At 35.7% G+C, this 19,714-nt stretch overlaps 2 protein-coding genes across 14 annotated transcripts in view; one reads left to right on the top strand and one right to left on the bottom strand.

The window, feature by feature from the left end:
* Positions 1-3,300, top strand: part of Patronin (calmodulin-regulated spectrin-associated protein patronin) — a 54,867-nt gene extending 51,567 nt beyond the window's left edge. For all 11 annotated transcript variants that reach the window (XM_072907831.1, XM_072907829.1, XM_072907832.1 and 8 more), the window contains 3 exons: positions 26-220; positions 343-625; positions 750-3,300. In XM_072907831.1, coding sequence (XP_072763932.1) covers positions 26-220; positions 343-625; positions 750-894 — 623 coding nt within the window. In that variant the 3' untranslated portion in view covers positions 895-3,300. The remainder of the gene's footprint in view (positions 1-25; positions 221-342; positions 626-749) is intronic.
* Positions 3,301-4,877: 1,577 nt separating this feature from the next.
* The window catches only part of Wb (wing blister), a 142,578-nt gene continuing 127,741 nt past the window's right edge, over positions 4,878-19,714 (bottom strand). For 2 of the 3 annotated variants that reach the window (XM_072907826.1, XM_072907828.1), the window contains 30 exons: positions 18,692-18,798; positions 17,937-18,120; positions 17,136-17,491; positions 16,407-16,604; positions 16,124-16,294; positions 15,771-15,934; positions 15,385-15,519; positions 14,945-15,200; positions 14,294-14,465; positions 13,918-14,139; positions 13,464-13,717; positions 13,229-13,340; positions 12,993-13,137; positions 12,552-12,864; positions 12,243-12,403; positions 11,960-12,098; positions 11,240-11,477; positions 10,947-11,120; positions 10,643-10,809; positions 10,316-10,474; positions 10,067-10,215; positions 9,665-9,952; positions 9,339-9,507; positions 8,766-9,185; positions 8,351-8,539; positions 7,817-8,151; positions 7,287-7,593; positions 6,683-7,121; positions 5,946-6,314; positions 4,878-5,838 (listed from right to left, as the gene is read on the bottom strand). In XM_072907826.1, the coding sequence (XP_072763927.1) occupies positions 5,696-5,838; positions 5,946-6,314; positions 6,683-7,121; positions 7,287-7,593; positions 7,817-8,151; positions 8,351-8,539; positions 8,766-9,185; positions 9,339-9,507; positions 9,665-9,952; positions 10,067-10,215; positions 10,316-10,474; positions 10,643-10,809; positions 10,947-11,120; positions 11,240-11,477; positions 11,960-12,098; positions 12,243-12,403; positions 12,552-12,864; positions 12,993-13,137; positions 13,229-13,340; positions 13,464-13,717; positions 13,918-14,139; positions 14,294-14,465; positions 14,945-15,200; positions 15,385-15,519; positions 15,771-15,934; positions 16,124-16,294; positions 16,407-16,604; positions 17,136-17,491; positions 17,937-18,120; positions 18,692-18,798 (6,635 nt within the window). In that variant the 3' untranslated portion in view covers positions 4,878-5,695. The remainder of the gene's footprint in view (positions 5,839-5,945; positions 6,315-6,682; positions 7,122-7,286; positions 7,594-7,816; positions 8,152-8,350; positions 8,540-8,765; positions 9,186-9,338; positions 9,508-9,664; positions 9,953-10,066; positions 10,216-10,315; positions 10,475-10,642; positions 10,810-10,946; positions 11,121-11,239; positions 11,478-11,959; positions 12,099-12,242; positions 12,404-12,551; positions 12,865-12,992; positions 13,138-13,228; positions 13,341-13,463; positions 13,718-13,917; positions 14,140-14,293; positions 14,466-14,944; positions 15,201-15,384; positions 15,520-15,770; positions 15,935-16,123; positions 16,295-16,406; positions 16,605-17,135; positions 17,492-17,936; positions 18,121-18,691; positions 18,799-19,714) is intronic. The other variant, XM_072907827.1, reaches the window with a different exon arrangement.

Below are 19,714 nucleotides of genomic sequence, written 5' to 3' on the forward strand. Positions count from 1 at the left end.
GATGATATAATGTGTCGGCATATAGATTCGGACAGCGGCCTGGGCAGATCGACACCACCGAGACGCGCCGCCAGTCCAGGCATCGGTAGCATGAGGCATTTAACGTCACCCTCGGGCCCTGGCTCGCTACCACCCGCCCTGATGACGTCGAAGAAAAGGATCTACGATGACGGTAGTAGCGATATCAGCAGCACGCCCAGTTCTATGATGGACTACAACGGTAAATCAATGTTGATCAGCATACTCGCACATTATTTTGACAATTTTTAATTAAGTCACCAAGTCAATATAAATATATTGTGTAACAATTAATTGGTGAATGTCTGTCATATTTTACGGTAGGCCCGAGACTGTATAAACTGCCGATAGCCAAGTCAAATCGCAACATAATGTTAAATGCCGTGGAGTACTGCGTCTTCCCCGGTACGGTGAACAGGGAAGCCAAATCGAGGGTCCTGGAGGAGATCAGCCGGTCCGAGAGCAAACACTTTCTCATCCTGTTTCGGGACGCCGGCTGTCAATTCCGTGCTCTCTATTCATATTGTCCCGAACGGGAAGAAGTAGCCAAGCTGTACGGTACTGGGCCCAAACAAGTCATTGATAATATGTTCGACAAGTTTTTCAAGTAAGCTTGACAACAATTTTTAATTTTTCGAATCTCTAATTTTCTTCGATTCTACTTTTTAGTATTGTAAATTCCGAAAGTTTTTCTCAATGTTAATATCAACGTTAATTTTCTTTTTTCTTAGATATAATTCCAGCGGAAAATGTTTTTCGCAAGTTCACACGAAGCATCTGACGGTGACCATAGATGCCTTTACGATACACAATAGTCTCTGGCAAGGGAAAAAAGTGAACTTACCGAATAAGAAGGACATACCGCTCGTCATATAGTTTTACACAAGTGGTCACACACTTAACATTACGCTACCGTGCCCTCTGTTGTTCATAGTTACTATTTTAATACAGGCCCATATTAAATTAATACGAATACATTGCGTTTCTTAGTCAATTTTATAAGGACAATTGATCGGTGCTGACCCCGATAAAGAGATCATCTCATTGGTGCGTAATCTGCCCATCTTTCATGACGATTGCACGTCGCTTCCGGAAAAGGGAAGGAAGGACGAGGGGAAAGCGTTGTTATTAGGAATATCGTTTTATTTTTTCTTTCTTGTGTTTTCTATTTTTCGTTGAGAGTGTCAGCATCAATCACTGTGTCATAAAGATTTACCAGTATCTATTTATATAAGAATAATTTGTGTTGTATACAATATACCCTTTTAAGTACACACCCTTCCTCCGGTTTTGCGGACTAACTCGACATGTATAACCGTTAATAAATCTTATAATCGTGTAAATCGCCGTTTTGCGACAGCGTGTGATTATTACTGAATATTTGCGTATAGTTTTTTTTTTTTTTTAAGATTTTTCCTAAATTTATTCTGCGAGAGAGGAAAAGCGAGAAAAAGAGAGAATGGCGCCTATTCTTGCGTGCATGTATGTGTATTTGGATGTGTATGTGTGTATGTAATGCGATTTGCGCACAAGTTTTTTTTTTCATTCTTCGTCTCTAAACTAGGAATATCTAAATTATTGAACGATTATTCTCTAGAGCGTTTGAAACTTTTTGAAGAGTATGAAGTAAAATACTGCGAATATGAGGGATCATTAATTTTACGTGCAAATCGTTGACTCTGTTTTTACTTTTCTGCGCTCTCTGTATGCAATAGCCCGCCGCGATACATTTCTACCAAAAAAAATTTCTTTTTTTATATTTGTATTTGTATAGCTCCTTTTTTAATCAAGAAATATTGTATTTTTTTTTATACTCGTTTATTATATTTTACTAGTTGAGATACGCATCGACAGAGTGCTCATCGCGGTTCTCAAACGTATGAAAGATGATTGAATTAATGATTTCTCATGATGTGTGTATTTCTATGCGATTTTCTCGCAATTGTTAACGATTGTAACACGTAGCGCGACTCTTATGGTGTCCCTCTTCTTCCCTTTTTTGCGAAAGAAAAAACTTTTGCGATGGGGTAGATACAAACGGATAAGCTCATGTAAGTAAATGAAGTTTGTTGCTTAATTAGCGGGGAGCAAAATGTAAAACCAGCCTTCAAAACGATCAACCGCGAACGTATGTTGCGTGTGAATCTTTCCTTGTAAGGATTATGGATCTTTGCGACATTATCGTTTCTGCGAGCGACAAACGCTGTGCAAGGCATGTATTAGTTTACGCCAAAGCGAATAATGCGTTTGGTCGGAAGATTAGATAGTTATCATTGTGTATAAAAGATGAATGTTTTTGCAAGTATATCATTGCCTCGCGAAAGGGCTGCGGGGAAAGAAAACGTTTACTTTCCCTAGTTGCGCTTCGATCGTGTTCTTTATCGTCTTGTAAGAGGAAAGTGGAAGATGGCTCGTGTTAAAATTATGAATTTTATCGATGGAACTGTAATTTTTCGAACGTAATCTTATGATCCCGCGAAAATTATTATCTTGAGAGTCAATATTCTGCTTTCCTCAAAAGTATTAAAAAAAAACACACACATTACGAAGCCTTATGTTATTGAACATTGTAACATTGGACTAAATGCGTAAAGATATTTAACGAATTGACAGCCTCAAACCTGTATTTAATTTTCTCATAGGTATCCCGCCATCTCTCAGCGAAACTTCAGTCAGTCCGAGCGAACAGATTTGCGTGTATGTGGATAATGTTAATTTATCGGAAGAACTTTACTATATTTATTGTGCCATATAAATTCGACGTTCGCTTTTCGCATGAAACTGACATCGGCTTCCTATTCTCGCTGAACGTATCTTTCGATCGGATATCTATGTTTCTTTTATCGTGACGTTGTTGTAGAAACATGAGAGAGAGAGAGAGAGAGGACTAGGGATAGGTAGACTTAAAGTAGACATTTTATACGACAATATCGGGGGTCTATCTCGTTTTTGTACGATTATTTTTCTCTACGGATTTCCGTCAATCATGGACGGGGGTCTTATTTAAATATTGTTCTCTGATCATTTTGTACGATAAGTCTTCGACTCGGCCGAATAAACGTGTCCGAGTATAGGTAGACCCTCTATATTCCGCGACGGCGTAACAAAACATACACAGAATTATTAAGGACACACAAATACGCGACATATCGAAATCCGATGTTAAAAAGTATGTATTTTCAATTCGTATGGGATGTCAGTCAATCTGGCTTTACTCGTCCCGCCTTTTAACCACGTGTAACGAGGGACTTATGAGATTAAACTCCGTCGAGATTACAGTAACCGAGAGAAAAATTCATTATATTCCTGTCTATTGTAAATCTACCCGAATATTAAGAAGAGAAAAAAAACGAAAGTTATCAGATAGAGAATCTTATAATTAGATTCAGAAACAGTCCGACTTGACAATATCGAACGTGAGATACGCGCCATAAAAGACGAAAAAAAATTGAGATCCTTTTAAGATGGAGTGTAAATTGCGGTAAGTCCATGGTGTTGATGTTTGAAGGAGTAAAAATAGAGAGAGAAAAGGATATAGATACGATTGCGATAAATATATATATACATATAGTCACTAATCTTTAAGAGCCAACGAAAATAATGGCTTATGGAGATGGGATTGATTACAAAGTTACGACGTTACAAGAGATTTTTTGATGATGGTCGCTTATGCTTGATATTTATATTTTTCGAAAAATAGATATTATAGCGAATTTGCTTGGTGCACTAGTATGGACTGGTGCACGTTAAAAATTACCGTATCCAAATTTGCAATATAACACAAGTAATTAAAATAATTTATAATAATATGAATTATTATCATTATTTCTATTGAACAATGTAAATAATAGCTTTTTAGTATTACTTATTTTACTTTTTTAACTGTACCAATGTAAATTTGTATACGATAATCTTTGTGTATATCTGTACAAATTAGTGCAGTCCAACCGAATTCGTCATTAGTGAACTGATGGGGATAAAAACGTGACGTTTGAGACAGATGTGATAACTGAACAAAGATGAAAGAGGATGAATAACAGACAACGGGAAAACGGGAAGAAAGGTAGAGACACAATTGCGAAAATTGCGGCACGACGGAAATTTGTATACACCGCGGTTTAATCGCGCTTACTAATAATAATAAACAATTATCGTTATGTAATTATATATATATATATATATATATATATATATAATTGCTGATTTTTATTGTCGCAGAAATCCAACACGTCAAGGCGAATCAGTTCTCTATATCCGCGCCGCATGCGCGTGTCTGTAAATATATTATGTTTTTATATACATATGAAAAACGAAACGTTTACCTATCTATTCGACGATATGTATATTTATTCAGTACATCATGTAAGATTTGGGTCATAATTTACTGTTAGCATCTCTTCGCAGCGAATGTCATCAATAAAATTTAATAACCCATTTGTGTGTATGTGCGTGTGTCGTATAAAAGGTTTTTATTCTGCGAAGGAAGGCAAAACTGATCTTAAATTTAAACTTAAACGCAGCATGTTTTGCAAAATTTTAACTTTATTTTTTTCTAGCGGAAACTCTCTGGTCAAGTTTTAATACATACTTAAAGTATCTGTAAATGCAATCTTACATAAATTCTAATTAAAATGAAAACTATTCATGAACTATAAACCGTCGAAGGTTTTATCTTTCTTTGCCTTTTTAAAACTTGATTCTTTAACTTTTGGTGTTTTTTAATTTTAAATTTAATTTTTGTTTTAAAAGAAAGATGAAATTCTGTCTTAAAGTTTTCTATACATCTGCGTCTATGACTTTTAAAAAATTTCGAGATTTTAAAATAAAAGTGCGGATAAATCAAAATGACACAGCCGTGGTTATTTTGTTGTGTGTATATATATATATATATTTTATACATAACAGCGGATGCGCCATTTGTTAATTTTAATTTACGTATGTATAATATATTACAGTTCAATGAGAGAATGTGTGGATGTATCAAGAAAGAGAGAGAGAGAATATTATTAAATATTAAAAATATTCTTCGAAGATTATCTTCCGCTCTGTGTGCATGATTAAAGGACACTTCTCTTTTATACAGGGCACTTGTACAGTTTTTTCTTCGAAATCTTTAAATCTAAGATCGATCTCCCAATGTACATATCCAGCTTAGCTCCATAGAAAAGTCGTACTATTCGCTATAAAAGTATAAAACGTATAATTCGCGTTTTGCTCTATCGTCGACGCGACGATCACGAGATCACGAGATTGGATCTACGTTAACAATAATAAATAATGGCTTTTAAATACTGATGTACACAATTTGTTTACGACGAGTAATTAAACTATATGGCAGTGGTTTTTTCTCGCTATTTGCGTGAAATTTCTACACGTTTCGCACGTAATGACGAAATTGCTCGTTCGTGCCATCATTTACATCTGTCACGAGACCGACTCGTACGGTCCCTTTCTCTTTTTTTTTTTCTTCTATCCTTTGAATTACGATCTTTAATCTAACAAAAGGATTTAGCATCTTTTGGCTTTGTTAAAGTCTTATGTCTTAAAAAAATTGTTGTCTACGAATATATGGCACGTTAATCCCGGTGCGACCGCGAACTCCTCGAGCAGTCTTTGGAATTATATAAAAAAAAATGCTGATCATCGAGGTAATTGTCTTTCTCTTCGCGTTTCGCTATCATTGAACCGGGCAAGAGCTCAGATGAATGTTGTGCAGCTCGGCCATGTCCGTCCAGTCTCGTCTCTCCCCTCCTATCATTACATTCCTGATGCACCCGTTGAAGTGATCCCGCGTTATCAACGAACCTTTCTGAGCGGATGCTACAAGTAATGAATTCACACATGAATCCGTTTATCATACAAACATACTGGATAGATATTAAATATATGATTGAATATCACAGCCCATTCAATCGATATTTATATACCTGGTATACCGCCTATATACAACGGGCCGGAGGTGGTGGATCCCATGAAGTGATAATTGACGTTCGTCGGTAGACCATATTTCTGATCAAGCTCGTCCACCTTGAGCGCCAGCTCCTCGTCATTGTACACGGCCTGGATTCTGTGCCATCTATTGTCGCAGATCGCGTACGGACTGGCAAATCGTTGTTCCACGTACAACGGATTGTGGTCGCCAAGATCACCCGACATGATCACCCGACCGTTGTTGAGTTCCAGCGACAAGGAGGGCGAACCACCAGGCGCGCTAATCGACAGTAACACCCCGGACAGTTCTGATGTTCGGAACTCCAATTGGAGTTCGAGCACGGCGCCCAGCTCAAAGTTATTTTCTGAAAGAACATGCAGTCAGTTTTGTGAAGACCCGAAAAGAGAAATTCGCGTTTCTCGTCGTCAGGAATATGTGCAATCTTATTTGAGCTTTTAATTCACACGACTTATATTCAACTTTTTGTGTAGTATTAAGAGATATTCTAAAGATTAAATTTAAGATAATAGAAATATACAATATAATATGTTCGAATTTGATGTGAAAAAGAAGAAACAGCCTAAAACGTTCAAACGTATCGTATTTTTATCATCTTACATTTAATCTTTAAAATGATACACACACGCACGCACTTTATATATATATATATATTCGTTTCTTTGATAATTTCCATCGCTACATTCTACGTTTATCAATAATTTCATGACTCACGGTAAACGGCGTATGCCTCGTCCTGGAAATATGCCCCACTCTCGACGCTCGGAAAACATTGGCCGACATTAAAGGCTCTGCTGGTGGAGCCTACCATGTCGTAGACATTTCCGTTGACTTTCAGACCTCTGATACAACCCTTTAGAGTTTCCAGTTTTACAACTACTTGCTCTGGGATGGGCGTTCCACTTTCTGGAAGGCCACCGATATACATCATGGATGCCAAACCGATCCTCCTCGGTACTTTGAGGATACGCGGTGTCTGGGTATCCACCAGCAGGGTGAGTTTTCTTTCATCATGACTAATGACGACATGATGCCAATTACCATCGTTGAATGGTGTCTTGAGGAGTATTTCCTTTCTTTGTTTGCTCTTTACCAGCAGAAGAAGCTGTCCGTCTCGAATGACCATCATCAGATAGTGTCTTAATCTCAAACCCTGTAAGATATACTATATTAGTGGATGGTAAAGATTGAATTAAGAAAAAATAAGATTTGAGAATTCTCATAAATTATGTACTTTGATAAAATGTATTAAATACAAATTTGTTTTAAATAAAATTATTAAATAATAGTGATTAGAGATATAACCCAATGTTCTTACCGGAGTGATGAAGAGCAGTCCGTTGGGATAGTACGTCCTAAAATCGAATTCTATCGTGTACTTCTTCTCCCAAAATTTCTTAAAGTTGAGATAGAGCTGCGTGTGACTGTGCGGTTTGTCGCCAAATTTCAGAGCGCCCGGTTCCAATGAATAATAAGGTACCTTTTGACATCCTTCCGGTTGCGTAGACATACCTCGGGACAACGATGCCGAAGGTGCGTAACTCGGTCTGTCTTTTCCCATATTCGGTCCCGGACGACCGATTAAAGCGTGATCGAAATTAACGGCATCATCGAATCGAATGATTCTGAACAAATTAAATCAATACACATAAAATATATACATATATTATTTGCTATAAAATGTTGCAATGAAGTGATAATATCAAACGTAGTTAAGTAATAATTTTATATTAATCAAATGCCGATAAAAATCTTGTCGAAATCATAATATCATGTCGAGATCTCAACGATAATTATCTTTTAAATAATTACAAATAAAATTTAATTGGATTTAACTTTCTGACTTACTCATCGTTGAAAATCGCATTCCTAATAGCACCATACAGCGGTGTATTCGTAGCTATCATCTTGGTATTATTGATGAGAGCCGGTAGCCCACCAAAGAAGAGTCCTCCGTTCAATTCGGGAGCTTTGATCGCGATACTGGTAGGTAATCTTCCTGCAGTTTGATATGCGTCATCGATCCTCAACTCTATCTCTTTCCTTTTCTTAATGACAGTGACTGAGTGATACCTTCCATCGTTGAAGGTGTTGTTAGATTGGAGAACCAATTCGCCTTTGCCGGCGTTCAAGCGAACTTGCACTTGTCCATTGAGTATGCAAACAGAGTAATAGCTGTCTCTCTGGAGAAAAAAAATCAGAATCGTTTTCTTGACAATATGTAATGTGTAAATAAATTTTGTTGAAAATAGAATTTTATTCTTTAAAATTCTTAACATTCTTTAACCCACTATTCGCAATTTTATTTCTTTTCCGATTTTTTTTTACAAAATTTTTTAATAAGAGAAATCAAATAATATTATCGTAATAATAAAGTCTTACTTTTGTTTCGTCTCTCACACCGAGATTGTCGTTCAATCTATCTTCATGACCCTCGAACGTGGAGAGAAGCAGCATAGCTGCCTCTTGCATAGTCCTGAAGGAGAAGCTCAGTACAGAGTGAATCTTTCGCAAAGTGAATGCAGGATGCTCGAGGTATCCGTCTCCATAAAATCCGACGATCCTCAACGGCTACATACAGAGAAATATATATATATATATATATATATATATAGACATAAATTCATTAAAGTAAAACCAATTTGCATTTAACTATAATGACTCGAAAATATCTTTTAAACAAGTACGAATAGAAATCAATTAATTTTATGTGTTTTAGATAAAAAATTTGTACAATTTTTGCCCCATTTTGGCTTTATATATTAATATGAAGAATAAAAAACACAACAATGCTCACCTTATTACTACAACTGGGTTCCACCCCATAATATTGTTCAGCCATCGGATCATAGCCTTCTTGTACTATGATATTGGCCATGCATCCGAGGAACGATACTTGCGAAGGCAACACCAGTTTCTCGGCGCGGAAGCTCGGCGGCAGTCCACCGATGTAATACTTGGCTTGCGCCAAATCCGGAATGTCTTCTTTCTTGGGTTGCGGCGTGGGGGCACCGATTCGCTTGTCGTTATCGCCGCCAATGCTCAAACTGCACTTCTCGATGTTCTTGCGAACCTGATATTGTCGAAAAGCATCCACCTTCGTCCAATTGCCGGTGTTATACTTGTATGTCGAGGACATTTCCATACTAACATTTCCACCGTAACCGACATGGAGGATTACCTTACCCTCCCGCAGAAAGATCATGATGTGCTGATTCTGTTTATAATAAAAGTTACAAAAATTAAGACGTTTTGCATTATATATATATATATATATATATATATATATATATATATATATATATATATATATATATATATATATATATATATATGTATGCGTAATAAATTGACAATGAAATTTAAATACATTATCTTTGTTGATGGCCAGAAATAGCAATGCATTTTCATCGTATGTCCGAAAGCTGATTGAAACCCCAAACATATATTTATTGTACGGACCAGACGAAACTCTATTTCTCACGGCATATCCCTCGCCGTTGAAACTGTAAGCTACATCATCTCTGGCATCTTCCACTCTACAAAATGAAAGATATATATTTATTTTATTAAGATAAATTACTGAAAATAATTTGTCTTTAAATATGAAAATGTCGATAATATAAAATTAATCAAATTAGAAGTAGACGTAAATATCAAAGAGATATTGAATTAATAGTTTTCACAGCGAATTACCCTTCTACGCAAGCTTTGCAAGCCCTATCTGGCGCGGTTGTAACGAAATTCCAGAGACCGATATGCCTTCCGTCGAGGATCACCTGATGAATGCAGCCCGGAAGTCCGTTGGCAGCCATCAGTTCCGTCGGTCTTCTCTGTGATTTGGGAATACCTCCTATCCACACTCGATCCGTAGGTAAAACGTCAAAACGACCGTACTCGGAGTTGGTTGAATTAATGACCGGGAGATATTTTCCGGATGTCGACGTCTGCCTATGCACACTCAGCTTGCCTGTATGTCGAGTTCTAAAGTTTTTAAAAAACATTTCATTATTTTGATTATTTGAAATTAATGTTGTAAGATATTACTTAATCTTTACGATGTCAAATAATTTGCAGATAATTGTCTTTATCACTTACCTTTCAGCTTCAATTCGATACCAAAATCTGTCATTCTGCAAATCGCCGCTTTCAAGAATTTCAGGATGCGTCAGGATACCTGTACCACCGCCGACGTTCCATAGGAATCGCACTTTTCTGTCAACTATTTCTAGAGCGACGAAATCGTCCTGTAAAAAAATTAAAAAAAAAGTTTTAGAACTTTGTACATATCATAATTTTCGTTTATTTAAATTGATAAATTAACATTGCATTATTATAAGCACGTACATTGATTCCGCTAGGCAAGTAAAACAGAGAACCTTCCTTACGCGCGGTTGGAAGCGCAAACGTCATTACGATCGATGTCGTTGCCGAAGATTGCAACATCGCTGGTCTGTATGAACGGATACACTCCTTACCCTCCACAGATCTCAAAGATACGCGAATCTGAAAGTGACAAGTCTTATCTTAATATTATTTTATTAATTAAAAATTTAGCAAGACTCGCGCGTAGAGCGCAAGCATATCATCCGCCATTGAATATGACAATTTAGAATCAATTTTATTTTAACTTGTATCAAGATATTCAAAATAAGTAAAATAATGAATTATTACTCCGTCGGCGGTGTTTCGAGCCTCTGCGATTTTATCTTTAAGATTCTGTAATTTCGTGGCTAAAGTATCGTTCCACTTGTCGAAGACAGCTTTTCGTTTCATCGCAGCGTTGGACAAGCTTATCAGCTTCGCGTCGGCCGTCTTAATATTGCTCATTACTTCTGACACTAAAATATATTAGATATAACATATTATTATAAATATATTATAATATAAAGGATATTTTTTTAAATAAAATTTTTCATTGTTTTACACAAATATTTGAAATTATTTAATTAGTAAATTAAATCGAACAAAATATTACATTTTTCGCTGGCCAAGCTAATCTTTGAATCGCCTTCGCGTTTTAAATCCTGCAATTTTGGTTTCAGTCTGTCGGCGATGCCTTGTTTGTAATCGTCGATCAGTCGTTGCGTGTCACTTATAGATGCCGTTACTTTGTTGTTTTCCTCCAAGATATCAAATAGATCCTCATGCACTGATAAAAAAAAAGTATTTATTAATACAACATTATTATCTAAAATTTTCTTTATTCCAAACGTTATTTTCTAGAAGTTTTTAATATTATTAAACAGATATTGTAAACTACAGACTTACATTTTTTACTATTGCTCTGAAGCTCTCGCAATTTCACATTTATCTCATTGTCGTTTATGCCAGTACTGTTCAATGTATTCTTCAGTATGAGCGTAGCTTGTTTCTGAGCCTCCAATTTAGAGTTTGCATTCTTGAGGAGCTTACCGTGCTCTTTCGTTGCTTTCCACTGTTGCGAAGATTTAGCTAATACTTCCTTGGCATCGTTCAGTAGTGATTTCTGTCCCAAAGGGGGAAAAGCCTTGAGAAAACATCTATATTACATTTATAGCCAACTCTCAAAATTTTATTATTATATGATCAAAAACAAAAGATTAAAATTTGAAGGAAGTACAATATAAAATATAATAATTATCTAAATATAATATAAACTCTTCTAAACTAAATCCTTATTCCAAAATATTTTATCTTATCTAAAATTTATTTTAATTTTTGTCTTTTATCGAAATATATATTTTTAATACTGTAAATCTAACAACTGTATATCCTTGAATTTCGTTTCGCGAGATACAAAGTGATGCGATAATTAATTAATAAATAAATAAATACTGAATATCATTCAAATCATTAAAATATAATACAAATTTAATTTTATTAATAACATTCTATAAGAAATGAAAAGAGATTTCTCATATTACCTTAAATCACGAAAATTTGATTTGATCGAGAAAAATTACTTGATAAAATTCTAGATTAAAAAAAAATCATAGTATCGTTTTTTACCTTCTCATGCACTTCTTCGATGATTTTCTTAGCTGCCGTCGCGGTAACTTTCGCCGCTCGCAAACCATCGACGATGTTCTTGTACGCCTGACTGGCTTTCAGAGGACTCGCCGCGATGTCTCGTGTTTCGGCAAAGAGACTATTCAACAGAAAATTAAATTTTATTAAATCGTTGACGCGTTGCTTTACTCGCTGTTGCCATAATGATAATGATAATGGTATTTTGGACTTAACGTGACGCAATTACCGATCGAATTAATTATTCTATGGGACGCGATCTCACCTGACATATTGGTCGACGTAGTTAAACAGATTTTTTGCATGCTGCACCGCCGGCGCCACATATTTCTTGGCGTATTCGTAATTCAATTGATACTGATGTGCCTCCTTCATAGTGAGTTCTTCCGTCGAGTTCGCCAATTTGTCTCGCCAGTCCGACTGGTCCTAGAAATCACATGACAAAACATGCTATGGATAAAAATACGCAATTGCTTATTAAAGATCCTTCTCTTTATCGACGCATTGATTTTTCTCTTTTATAATTATATCATTGTTACAAATTATTTTTAAAATCTTGAAAATATCTACGTACTTGAATGTTGTTCCCCGCGTCGACGAGCAAACCGAGAGCTTCGTCGATGAGTTTCTTTCCGTCAGATATCGATTCGTTCGTTCCATAGTTTAAAGTTTCGATACGAGCGCACTGATTCTTAGTCTCGATGAATGTCTTGTTAATATGGTTGTACAAACTATCATAGCTAAACAACGTTTCCATGGTATTTTCTATGACCATTCTCATGTCATCCAACTTTATCTCGTAATCTTTAGCGTCGTCTTGAGCGACTGACAAGGGCTCAGTCGCGTCGTAAAGCGAGTTCAACCATGCCACGTACTTGGTGACATCACTAATTAATACAAAAGACATTAGTTTATCAATTTATAAAAATTTTTTTTCTCTTTATCAGTTAAATTTTCGTTCTATATATATATTCATTAAACTTTTTTATTTAATTAAAAAAGATAATATACTCACTCAAGGAAATTTTCCACCTCTGTGATTCTTTGGCCTATATTGACAGATTTCAGATGATTCAAAATCATTTTTCCTGTTTTTAAAGCCTTTTTGATTTCTATTCTCCTATTGTCGTTGCTATATTGATTAAGTTGTGAAGTCGTATCTAAAAATCAGAAGAAGTCTTTGTGTTAAAAGAATATTTATTTATTTTACGATGCAATTTTTTCAATGCCAATTAAAGCAAATTGCAATACCTTCTATGTCTTTTTTAAAATTATTAAGCATGATTTTTCCGGTGAAAATATTATTTTTCAAGTCGCCACTCTTGATCTTTAAGGTGTCGGCATATTTCGCACACTTACTCATCTGTAAATTGAAATGCAAAAAAAAAAATGTATAAAATAGTTTGTAAGAAAAAGTCGCATAACTCGTTTCTCTTGAATCATATCGCATTACAATATTGCATCCAGTAATATTACAATTACATACGTTTCTTAACATAACTTCAACATCTTCTGCAAGTTTCTTATATTCGTGCCAAGGTACAGACTTCATTCTTTGCTGCAGACGAGTTTGTAGATCCAATTCTTTGAAATATGCGGTGACGGTGGAATCGACATATGTTAATTCTTCCCACGGAGGTGGGATGTATCCATCTGCTATGTGACTCGTTCCCGCAGTTAACTCGTCGGATAGCGTTGCGACAGTATCGAGCAAAATTCCCGTACAATTGTCATCGCATGCTAAAACACAACATTCAATATCGCGTAATGTAATAAAACGATAAGCATATATTTACAGCAGCTATTATATCGTCTTTATAAAAAATTGATAAAACAATAAACGCAATCAACACTTTACGTAACTTTCCCATTTCGCTTCTAGGTTTACAAAGCTATTCGTTTAACATAGGACAAAGTCCTTTAATAGTGAGTAAACTTACAAGTGCAAACGTCATTTATATAAACGTGACGATACGCCGTACACTGGGAGCAATCCCTGCCCGTGGAACCAGGCTTGCACTTGCACTGTCCTGTCTCGCTTTCGCAAGTATCGCTCAAACTTCCTGCCAAATTGCAACCGCACGGAACGCATTTGCCGTCCGGAAGACCAGGAGAGCCATAATAACCGTAGGCACAACGTTCACATTTTCTACCAATGTAACCTGCGACAAATAATGTATAAAGAAAATAGAAAAATAATAGACTCGCAAAATATTTATCAAACATTTTCGATAAATTCGTTTATTTTAAGATTGAAAATAATATAAAATAAATAAAATTTTCTTTTAATTATTTTTTATATCCTTGTTCACATACCAGGCTTGCAGTGACAAATGGGTTCATTGTTCGCACGAATTACGCAAGTACTCGAAAATCTTTTGTCGACCTGCGGACACGGACATGGCTTGCAGCCTCCAAATTCCGGATGACCATAGAAACTATCAGCGCAAACATTGCAATGTGCGCCAATCGTGTTTTCGCGACAGTTCTGCAACACGATAGAAAGTTTTCAATACATAATAAAAAAATTACTCAAAATTACTCTTATCTATATAAAATCTATAATAATATTTACTTACGTATTTTTACGTATATTTTATGTGTAATATATAGCAATAATAAATGTGAAAACATCATTCACAGTATTAAATAATATAGATTTCTTTTAAACTTTATTATAAAAAACATCAAGAGATAACTATCATTACAAAAAATGTAATAAGTTTATAAAAATAATTTAATATTATATTAATTACATATACATAACACGTATACAATTATATTTCGAAAAGAATATAAGTCTGTAAACGATGCAGAAGATTCGAAGATCCCGAAAAAGTAAGAAGTATTTATCTTGTATCAATTCCAACTCATCTTTTTGTACACTTGTTCCTTAGCACACTTCCTGTCGCGCTATCATCTCATGAATAACGTACGCTTATAGGAAAATGTTAAAGTAATGCTTACCAAGCAATATCCCGTCTCTCTGTCGCACACGCTGGATCTCCCGTTGCACTGGCAGCGTCTGGCTTGTCCGACAAGATCAATCACGATGGTGGACGTGGCAGTGGTGTTCTTGTACCACCTGTAGAAACCGATGCTGGGATCCTGGCAAGATGTGCCGTTGTATTCTGACGGACACTGGCAGATCTCCACTCCGATCGCCAACGGTGGCGAGTGCGTGGGCGTCAGGACGGCGGCATCGAGAGATGCCTCCAAGAGTCTGAATGACATACGTAAATTAAATGAAACGTTGTCACAATAATCTTTAGCTTCTCTCTGATTGTATAGATGTACTCGAAATTTTATCGCCAAAAATTATTAAATGCCGAAAATGATATCGCGAAATAACGTATTGTAATTTATTTTAATCTCTGTGATGTGCTTATTTCTTTAATTACACGTACGTGGTTTTTGTAAATTCACCCTTGTCCGAAGCTTTTACAAGGATGTACTGAAGATTCTGTAACGCAACCATTAGTAACTCCCTGGAAACTTTGTAATTTGGCCTGTTTTGTAATTGCCACAGAGACTCGTGAAATCTAAAACAATATTAGATATAAATATATTTATTATGTTTTCCAATAAAAGAGATTAGAAATCTAGAATCTTACAGAAGTAAGGAGTTAGAGAAATCTTACAAAAGAGAAAGTTTTACAATATTATAATACGATATATTTGTCTAATTAAATTAATATGCATTCGCTAATGTATATTTCTTTCTCTTTTTAAAATTAATTGTATTATATACAATATATTATATTATTCTATATTATATAAAACTGCTAAATACCTGACTTCATAACGATTATCATTCACCGGTAGATGTTGATAATACTCCAAGACAATCTTGTTATTGCCTTGCAACTGCACAATAGGATATCGAAGATTCGATCTTAAAGCTATCCCACCTTCCGTTAAGGTTTTAAAGCGCAGAAATCCTCCATAAGAGACGACCTTAAAACATATGAATACGTCGTCTAATATTTTAAATAATTCAGTCAAACGAAACAATTGCATATTCTTACATAGTATTTATAAAAAATTTGAATTGAAGAAATCAGTCAATAAAAAATAAATTTGAAGAACATTTTCGCGAATTGTTTTTACGAAGACACAATACTCAGATATGTAAAAAGTAATTACCTTATCGCCCAGAAAAGAATCCGGTAGTCTCCAATATAAAGGATAATTGTAGTAAAGATTTGGAGACAATATAACGTCACCATAGGATCCAGGGATTATAGAAAGGCCATTCGTCACGTTCAAGCCACCGTTTACCGTTGGCAACACGGTCGTGGAGCCAAAGCTCATTATCTATTTATTAATTATAATACGATAATTATAGATAAAGTTTCACTGAGAATATCATTTAAAAATATTTATAAATTTTGTAATAAAAATTTTTAACAATTAAAATAAATCCTACTGTTACATCGCTGGCTGTTTCATTGATGTAAAGAACGCGAGGATGTGTTAATCTGCGTTGACCCCAACTGAGTCCAGCCTGCTGACACATTGCGCTTCTTCCGAAGCAGAAACACTCGGTGCATCCTCTGACGTTATCCACCGCAAGACCAAACGTGCCTTCTTTGCACTGATTGCACTGCCGTCCAATGACCAGTTCCTTGAAAATTATATCTCGGTTAATGCGTTTCTTAAATATACATGTCATTCGGAAAGAAAGTATGCATGTCTTTTAAAGTTTGATATTAATTTCAAAATAAAAACTGTAATGCTAAAATAACTAAGAATAATCCTTCTAATCTTGTTATTTATAAATTAAATTTTTGTAAAGCAAAAATCAACATTTCGTCGAGTGATAAAGATTTATATTTTGAATCTTTTCATCGCTTGTATGTAATTATGTAGAAAGTTAATGTATAAGATTTGAAAGTTTATAAATTATTAGAAAAATTTCAACTGTATTTTTAATATTTTTTGTTCTGTAACGATAGTCTAAATAAGTGATTTTCGTCATTAAACCAAAAAATCAGGATGGAATAACGCGCTAAATAGTTTCAAGCGTACCTTGAGTCTCGAGAGAATTATTCTTTAGTTATTTAAAATTTTCCTATTCTGTCATTTTTTTTTTTTTTTTTTTAATTTGGAGAGGCCTTTTTTAAAAAACTGATAAATGTTGTTCTTTTAGTCTCACCTTGCAGGGACACTGTCCCTTGTCATCGCATTCACAGACCCCGTCCCGACACTGCGTTGTGCCGGCGACGTTACAGCCGCAAGGTCGACACCTCGGATAACCATAGTAACCTCTGGCACATCTTTCGCACCTGAGCCCGTCGTATCCGATCCTGCAGGGGCACTGACCCTGAAAATCGCATTGGGATCGCGTGGCGCCCAATGTGCACGCGCAGGGTCTGCAGCCGACTTGTGGCACGAGATCCCATGCGCCGGGTCTGCACCGGTCGCAGTGCTCGCCGTATGTCAGGCGGGGACATACGCAACGACCGGTGTCGGGGTCGCACACGTGACCGGGTCGCACGCACGAGTCGCACACTGTAAAGCAATCGAGATTTTTTTACTCTCTTATTGTTAGTACATCGAGCTTTTACGGAAGAAGGGATACAAGTGCGGAATATCTCGGCGAAAAGTATGCATAGTAAAAAGTGTTATTCTTTGTCAAATTTCTGATTTTTTGATCTAATGTGTATATACGTGCTAATATATTTTATTAAATATATAAAAAAAAGAAAACTTTCCCCTTTTCAAAATTAATGTCAGGAAAATATATATCAGAAACGCGTGAACATAGTTAATCTAAATATAAAGTTAAATAGTTAAATATTAATCATCGCCTTTAAGATTAAAAAAATTTAACTTAAATGTAATTTAAAAGAGAAATAAAGGAGAAATTGAAAGATATATAAATTATCAGATATTTTGAATAAGAGACGTCATGTTAATTAAACAATTATTAATATGAGAAAATAATTTGACTTACATTGACAACCGTTTGATGAAAATCCATAATATCCAGAGAGACAACTGTCACAGCGCAAACCACTTACACCCGGCTTGCAATAGCATTGCCCTGTGTCATTGTGACAGGAGACGTTGTAGGATCCCATAGAATCGCAGTCGCAAGCCGTGCAACCTGTCCCCGTTGTCAAACCCCAATAACCGATCTAAATGAATTATAATTCGATAATTAAAAATACTCAACCATTGAAAAGATCGGTATAAATTGTCAATTTATTATTATTTTAAAGCCTGTTTTTTTTTCTTTTTATCAAGTATGTAAATTTAAGGAAAAAATTATTTTTTATTATAATTAATTAAAATCTAATTGCATTGTCATATATATATTACGAATTGTTGCGAAGAATCTGTCACGGGATTTGACTTGTTCACTGATTCCGATAATGAATAATACGATCTACATATCATGTACAATTATATCTAGCGATACTCCATCATAGACCAATGAATTTTTTCCGATACTCGATACAGTTGCATTACGAAAAGCAGTGCATTTGTCTTCGCTACTAGATGCCTGTCTAGATAATGTAGCTACGTTACAGATCACCGAGTTTATCTTAATCGACGTTCAAAAATTGTATTACAAACTTAATCTCTATCTAACTCTCTCTCTCTCTCTACCTCTCTTTCTTTCTTTCCTCTTCCTATGACCTGAACCTTATAATATTACACACAATTTATTTAAACATGTAATGTAATTCGCAAATTGAAAATTACCTTGCATTCGTTGCACTGCCTGCCGATAACTTGCGGTTTGCACTGACATTGTCCGGACACGATGTCGCAGGCTGAACTCGCGGAGCCCAAGTTATTGCAGCCACATCCTGCAATCATAAAAAAATATTACCTGTTAAAAATAATAATCGATCCTCTGTCTTTTCTTTTTTTAGAAAGAGTAATCCGTTCATTTTATAAATACGACTACATATTTTTAATTAATAACTAAAAATTAATTGATAAAAAAATTTGGCCATAATAAATCAAAATATGAATCTTCATTCGTGAAAAATTATTCCTTGGCAAACTGATAATATCTCATCCGTGAGATATTATTTCCATTCAAACGTTGACGATTTCTGAGTAACAATAATTTGTATCGTGTTCCATTCTAATGTCAAATTTTTAATCTTTAACAAAAGGGATACTAAAGAAGATGTAATTTTCGTTAAAAAACGACAAGAGTTGTAATTAAACGATCATCGAGACAGGCGCTGACAAGTGCCGACGACAGCAGTCTCATTAATAATGCATACAGGCATCATTCTCGCTTTCGCGCTAATTACATATTACTAACAAACGTTTGTGCTGTCTCTAATCGATTTGCGCGGTGCGAAATTCATTCAGGGTGCGATAAGTTCGCGGCCGCATGTGCACGCTGATTTTGTCCGGCTTGGTCACGTGCGAGCGGCGACATTTATGCAGCATCGAACGGATTTTGCAATTAGCGATGCCGTCGTCGACCGGCATTGTATTCAAATAACGCAGACGACGACGTCGACTGTCGTTCACGGCCCGCGTAATGCCGCGGAAATTATAAATTATGCATGATCGCATCGAGCGAGAGAGAGAGAGAAAGAGAGAGAAAGAGTATCACGGTCGTCGTCGCGTAGCGATTCCCCGATTAACGACAGCCCTTACAAAGGGATTACGCGCGGGAATTGATTCGGTGACGCAATCGCATGTTTACACACCGCTGCGATTTGATTGAATGATAGCTCAGAGACATTTATGCGTGATTAT

This window comes from Anoplolepis gracilipes, chromosome 16, assembly GCF_047496725.1.
Source record: "Anoplolepis gracilipes chromosome 16, ASM4749672v1, whole genome shotgun sequence".
In the NCBI taxonomy this organism is placed as follows: Eukaryota; Metazoa; Arthropoda; class Insecta; order Hymenoptera; family Formicidae; genus Anoplolepis; species Anoplolepis gracilipes.